Below are 7,133 nucleotides of genomic sequence, written 5' to 3'. Positions count from 1 at the left end.
AAGCTGCCGTGTTGGCTGTTTTTTTAGAACAGGGACAGAGAACACAGAACAAAACAAGAAAGGAAAGCTAACTCCGGCCGTTCCGACATATATACTGCGTGCAAAGGAAAGAAAGGTGTGTGCAAAGTTTCAACTCGATAGCTTTAAAACTGAGAGACTAGTTTGCGTAAGGATCGTAAGGATCGGCCGACTATATCCTATAGCTGCCATATAACTGAACGATTGGAAACGCCATAACTTTGGTGTTTTTAAAGTTAGGAATTAGGGATTTTTTATCAGTATTAAGAATGCATCATATGAATAATTTTGGAGAATATAATTTACAGAGTATTCTGCAAGGGTATATCAACTTCGGCTCCGCCCGAAGTTAGCTTTCCTTTCTTGTAAAGCTTAATATTAATCATTTGCAAAAAACAAAACAGTCGATGTCAGCAAATCTTCCCCTTCAGCCCCACACTCATTTCAAACTCAAACATTTAAGATAAAAATAAAAAGAATATATTTAATTAAAACATGGGACAGCTGTTGCCACACAATGAATGACAGCAATATGCAAGCAAATAATTAGAGGCGAACAATTCGAGTTGAGCTCGATAACCTCCCAATCTAGCAATTCTCCATTCTTCGGAGATTCCAGCTAAGCACACAGATGAAGCTGATGTCACGGGGATTTGGCTGCATTTTGGTGATGTTTTCGAGTTTTTGGCTATAAAAGGGGCTCGGCGTAGACAATTCAAATCAGTTGTGATAGGAGCAAAAGTCTGAGAATGCGTGCCTACATTGCAATTACCCTTCTGGCTCTGGTCACAGTGGTTGTGGCCGAAAGATGGAGCGGTAATGGTCGTGGAGGAAGCCAAGAAGGTTACGGTTACGATGGTGGATACGGCCAGGGAGTCCGCGTTCAGGTTGGTGAAGTTGACGTTGGCGTTGGCTTTAATTATCACGGTTTTGGTGATGCTAAATATGATGGTGAATATTATAATGCACCAAGTTTCCCACTTCACCTACGTCGCCCAATACCTATCATCACCGCCACGGAGAACTGTTTGCCTGCCAGCACCACCGACAAAAGCTCCACTGATGACTCCCCTAATGGCTCTGGGAGTCATTCGGAAGAGACTAAAGAGTAAATTTGTAGATTTGTTGAGCATTCAAAATGACCAAGAAATAGGTATTCAAAATAAATAAAATATAATTAATTTGGCACATTAAACCACTCTTTTTTGAAGATGCTTTTTCTTAGATGATAAGAACTGAAAGGTTATGATTATAATTTAATTAAATGTGATCACTGGCCAAGATCATTTTACCAATTCTTAAGTGGTAGCTGATCAAACAATCAGTAAAAAAATGAGATTATTTGGGATAAACCTTTTCTGACTTAATATTCCTTGCAATACAAAAAGATATTTATAAAAGTGCGTCGGCACTCCCGTGCCCTGGAACATAACTCGGTTTTCTTTTATGGAGCCACTTCAACCCCAGCATCCTCCTGAGAGCCTTTGTAATGCACGTTTGCACCCCTTTTTGGTGATGAATCACAGGCCGTGCCCCCGAAAGTGATTCCCCAGTTTAAAGTCGGAAGGACCATGGCCTTAAAAAGCCGCACCTTGGCTTGAAGGGATAGGCCGCTACCTGGACGAAGAAGCCAGTCCATTTTGTCAAGTTGTGTTCTTGCTGACCCACAGACTCGATCAATTTGTCCCTTCCAACAAAGGCTTCTTGCTTGAGCCTATTTCCATCAATGTAGAAGCTACGCGAACGGCCAGGGCGGAGAGCAAATGTTTTATGCTGCGTTTTGTCAACATTTAGCGCAATATTCCATCGAGAAGCCCAGCACTCAAATTCATCCAAGAATGTCTGGACACGTCGGGAGGCAGACGTTATAGTGCTACCAGCTGCAAGAAATGCAGTGCCATCTGTATATGTGGCAAGAAGTGAACCACGGGTGCGGGACACCAGCGCGAATTGGGCGAAGTCCAGAACGATGTCCACAAATATCTACAGAAAACTCCCTATTAACTAAGAACGATACAATGAGCTTCCAGAGTCTCTCAGGCAAAAGCGGCATTAGCTTGTAGAACAATACTTGCAGGTTACATGCTACAAGGGGTAAAGCTTCGTATTCCCAATAAATAGTTCCATTTTCAAAATTGATACTAAAAATGTTGTTTGACTGCAATTTTATTTCGGGAAAATAGCAACACAATCTAGATGTTTTACAAATTTAAAAAACTTTTTCTTGTTTTTTTATAAAGGTAAATATTGATCATTTGCAAAATAGAATAACCTCCCAATCTAGCAATTCTCCATTGTTCGGAGATTCCAGCTAAGCACACAGATGAAGCTGACGTCACGGAGAATTGGCTGCATTTTGGTGATGTTTTCGAGTTTTTGGCTATAAAAGGGGCTTGGCGTTGGCAATTCAAATCAGTTGCGATTGGAGCAAAAGTATGAGAATGCGTGCCTGCATTGCAATTACCCTTCTGGCTCTGGTCACAGTGGTCGTGGCCCAAAGAAGTAACACATTTGATTTTCAATTCGGTGAATTCGGCGTTGGGGCTGGCGTTGATATCAAAGGACTTAAGGATGCCTTTAACTTACGCGATGGAGATATTATCTATCTTGGCGGTCCTGGGGGTGATGAAGATAATGACTGCGTGGACTGAGTGACTGATGTGGACTGCGATTCCCACATCGCACATGCGCCCATGACATTTCTAACCGCCACTGAGAATAGTTTGCCTGCCAGCACCACCGACAGCAGCTCCACTGATATCTCTATTGATGACTCCACTGATGGCTCCACTGATAACTCCATTGATTGTTCCACTGATAACACCACCACCGATTCGGGAGATATTTAAAGAGGAAATTTATAGATTTGTAGAGCATTCAAAATGGCCAAGAAATAGGTATTCAAAATAAATAAAATATAATTAATTTGGCACATTAAACCACTCTTTTTTGAAGAAACTTGTTCTCAGTCAGGAGATTATTTGGGATAAACATACCCTCTGCAAGGGTATAAAAATTTTTTGGTCAAAATGCGGAAAACATCGGCTTGATTTTTCGCTTTTTATACCCTTGCAGAGGGTTTTATAATTTTGGTCAAAAGTGTGCAACGCAGTAAAGGAGACATCTCCGACCCTATAAAGTATATATATTCTTGATCAGGATCACCTCCTGAGTTGATATAGCCATGTCCGTCTGTCCGTCTGTCTGTCCGTCTGTCTGTTTCTACGCAAACTAGTCTCTCAGTTTTAAAGATATCGAACTGAAACTTAGGACACACCCTTCTTTCCTTTGCACGCAGTATATATGTCGGAACGGCCGGGATCGGCCGACTATATCCTATAGCTGCCATATAACTGATTGATCGGAAATGCCATAACTTTGGTGTTTGTTAAGTTAGAAAGTTGGGATTTTCTATGGGTTTTATTTTTGGCCAATCAATCCGACCTACCAAATTTCATAAGCATCGGCTGACTATATCCTATAGCTGCCATATAACTGAACGATTGGAAACGCCATAACTTTGGTGTTTTTAAAGTTAGGAATTAGGGATTTTTTATCAGTATTAAGAATGCATCATATGAATAATTTTGGAGAATATAATTTACAGAGTATTCTGCAAGGGTATATCAACTGCGGATCCGCCCGAAGTTAGCTTTCCTTTCTTGTTTCATAAATTTTTAAGATAAATATAGTTTTCTTGTTATTTTATATTTAACGTTGTTAATTAGCTCTTCAATTTTATAATTTAATTTGTAAATTTTTGCATCAGAGTGGATACTCCGATCTTTATAAATTTTACCTTTCGAATATGAACTTTCAGTACTCTTAGCCACCGCTTAAGGAATTCCACGAATTTCAGTTACGCGAATTGGTAGTGACAAGAAGAATTTGTTCGTGGTCCTGGTCGCTTGGCAACAAGTTTATTTTAGTTCCTTGACAAAGGTCAAGGAAGGCGACTGGTGGGAGTGAAAGGTAAAAGTATAAATTAATCAACATGAAACTTAATAAATGAAATTAAATGCACTTAGTTGCAAGTGTCTCTGGTGAGGAAGTAATAATATAAAATTTGCTTCCCCCTTTAAACAGAGCCTCTGGTCTGGTCACACACACACACATGAGCCCTTGCACACTGACCCATCAACATTCGGTGTCCTGAAACGAGGAACCGCGGAGATAACCCGCCGCACTTATGACAGTCCCCTACCGGCCGTTTGTTATCCCGTACATGTAAATAACCAAAAGTTTTATATTGCGGCTCGCAACCACGACACCGTGACAACGCCGGCATATACTATACATGTGCCACATGGAGGAGCCAGGCCAGGACGAGCGAAGCCAACGCTAACGCCAACGCCAAAGCCAGGAGCAAGTCAAGCAGGACACGGAGTTGCTGTGGCTTCGGTGGCAATTGCCGTGTGCCAGTGGCTCTGGTAGGAACAGGAACACGAGAGTGGTCACTGCTGACGCTGGGAACGCTGATGATGGCAGCCAGGACATGCAGCAGGGCATACAGGACATACAGGACATGCAGCACACCGTGGTGAGCGTGTGAATATGTCAGCGAGAGTGAGAGGCCCTCTGCTGTTGTCTGCGGCCTGGGGAGTGATAGACGCCACTACCATTAATTCACATTCAGGTGGCGCACGCTTGGCCGCACACAAAGGGTAGGGTCTGCACTGAGAGAAATTATCGCCATATTAATTTTACCTTTGACATAATTTTGCGCATAATTGAATTCGGTACCCTTTTGACTTTATTGCTATCGAAAAAACCACTGAGATGGGAAACAATAAAAATAATACAATAATAATCTACATAAATAAAATCATTATGCTCTGAAAAATCCATTTGCTCTTTTATAGGAAAATATACAATTTAATTTAATTCTGTTAGTCATGTTGTCATGTAACGTTATATTACCTAGTTTTAAAAATTATTATAAATATATATAATAAAAATGATGTTTAAACAAGCCACAGAAAAAATTACTTTAATACATATCTTCTCAGTGTAAGTCCGGGTGCGAGTGTGCGACAACAACATGTGTTTACACTCATCAGAAAAGGAATGGAAGAAGCTGGACCCACTCGTGCAGGCAAATCCCGTGCAATGCATTATAAATGGCTCGGCCGGGTCCGGTGACCCCAGACGACTCTTCACGATTTTTGGGCCCGACCAAGCCAAGAACCGAACAGAAAACTGGCCGGAGTTCAGAAAGAAGTGACCTACTTGCTGGGCGTGTAATTAGTATACCACAGGCCGGACAAAAAACAACGACTGTGGAATGTGAAATTCATGGGGCGAAAAATCGAAAGTTAGTTGCCGCTACTGCTGCCGCTGCTCCTCAATGCGTGGCACGTTGGGAAAGCCGTCTAGGGAAATCGATAAGGGCCAATTGCCCCTGGCCAATGCCAAGCAACCACCAAAATAAATACGCAAAGGAACCACCAAGAAACCGGGCAGCCATGACAACGCGACTCAACAAAACAAATGCCAATCACCCATACGAACACGTATTTAATGCGGCCATTCAAATAAAGTTGCCTTAAAATAGAACACACTGTCGCATTAATATCCCCGTGGCAAGCAAACTGTGTCAATAGCGGGCTGTAGTGCATATGGCCAGTTGAGTCAGAGCCGCCAAGTGGTAAAGTTCGCAGCGGTTCGGGCCAGAAGGAACGGATACTCCCCGATATTCCCCCCGTTTAAGCCATGTTTCCACAAGCCGAGCTGGAGAACTACAAGCTGCAGGTGGAGCTGCTACAGGAGAAGCTGCAGCGCAGGTAAGCAGATCGAAAATATGAGCAATATTAATAGTAAATGATTGCAAAATAGAGAAGGGAACTCTATTGACTTCTTAAGGTTAATTTATAATAATATTACAACTAGCAATGCAACTTGGTTAAAATTAAAAAGTTTATTTTCTCTAAATTTAATTAAAATGTGTTGTATCCACTAGACTTTTAGTGTTCGAATGCTAAGTGGATAAAATCATTAAAATATTTAATTTTTGTATTATACAATTGACGTTTAAGAATTTTAAACGCTGTCCATATCGTTATCGTTTTAAAGCTACATTCACCAATTTATAAATAATCAATAAGAATAACCATATTTTAGATACTTATTTTTAAAGCTCACGTTTTTCAGTGTCCCTGTTATACAATAAAAACGAGAGCCTCAAGCTTATTAAAGCAAATTTAACTAATAACTTTGCAAAACAACAAAAATGACTATAAAATTCCATTTTATGTTCGTAATTTTCCATTTCAAGCAGTTAACGTAATTTTGTAAAGGTAAAAGCTATTGCTCGTTCCCAATATTTAAAAATAAACGGATATATTTTGTCCCTCGGCTGAATGCTAGTACTAACAACTTTATTACAAAAATTAGTTTAGCATTAACATTAAATAAAAATAATAAACCTTACTTGCATATCCTCTTGTGCATTTACGTATTGGGTGCATTACTTTTGATTCTTTTCTTCGATATTTAAAATGCCCTGTGAGCAGTTAGTCATACAAAGGCCATGGCCGTTGCTTTGTGTTTGTCATTCTTTCCAAAGCTTTTCATGTACATATGCAGGAGCTTACAAATCATATTCATGTCCTTTGACTCACTGCTCGATTTTTTTTGCACAGCGAGGATAATCGCCAGCAACTGGAGCACAAGTTGGATAAGGTCCTGCAGAAGCGCAGCGAGCTGTAAGTAGCTTTTGTCATGTTCCCCCATTGGCCCTAAAAGGTGAGCCGTATTTATACTGCAGCGACAAGTCGGTGCGCCATAAGACCCGCCAAAAGTACCAGGAGTTCCTGGAGGAGCAGGCCAAACGCAACGAGCGCAACAAAAAACTGGTCCACATGCTGGAGCGCATCGATGAGCAAACGGCTGCCATGTCGCAACGAAGCGAGCGGCTTAAAATGATGAAGGTAAGTCGCCCGACCGCCCGGGGCAAATGCAAAGTCAATCACACTTTCAAAAAAATGTGCCATGAATTTTCAGCATTTGTGTGAGAGAATAGTAAATAAATCTAAAATAGTGGATTTTCGTGGTACTTTTCTTTCATTAATCAGCTTATTTCTCGTTGTTAGTACACAATAAAATGCACAATAATT

General features: G+C 40.8%; 1 protein-coding gene across 1 annotated transcript; it reads left to right on the top strand.

Moving 5' to 3' along the window:
• Positions 1 to 5,697: 5,697 nt before the first annotated feature.
• On the top strand, positions 5,698 to 6,947 carry LOC108042159 (the record flags this gene model as incomplete). Its single annotated transcript, XM_044461821.1, has 3 exons — positions 5,698 to 5,801; positions 6,660 to 6,722; positions 6,785 to 6,947. Coding segments are annotated over exons 1-3 (297 nt in total), but the record flags the coding sequence as incomplete, so codon positions are not given.
• Between the last annotated feature and the right edge of the window lie 186 nt (positions 6,948 to 7,133).

The sequence above is a fragment of the Drosophila rhopaloa genome, unplaced genomic scaffold (assembly GCF_018152115.1).
Source record: "Drosophila rhopaloa isolate 14029-0021.01 unplaced genomic scaffold, ASM1815211v1 contig_82, whole genome shotgun sequence".
Classification (NCBI taxonomy): domain Eukaryota; kingdom Metazoa; phylum Arthropoda; class Insecta; order Diptera; family Drosophilidae; genus Drosophila; species Drosophila rhopaloa.
The sequence above is the reverse complement of the archived record's forward strand: the minus strand, read 5'-3'. Positions and strand labels throughout refer to the sequence as shown.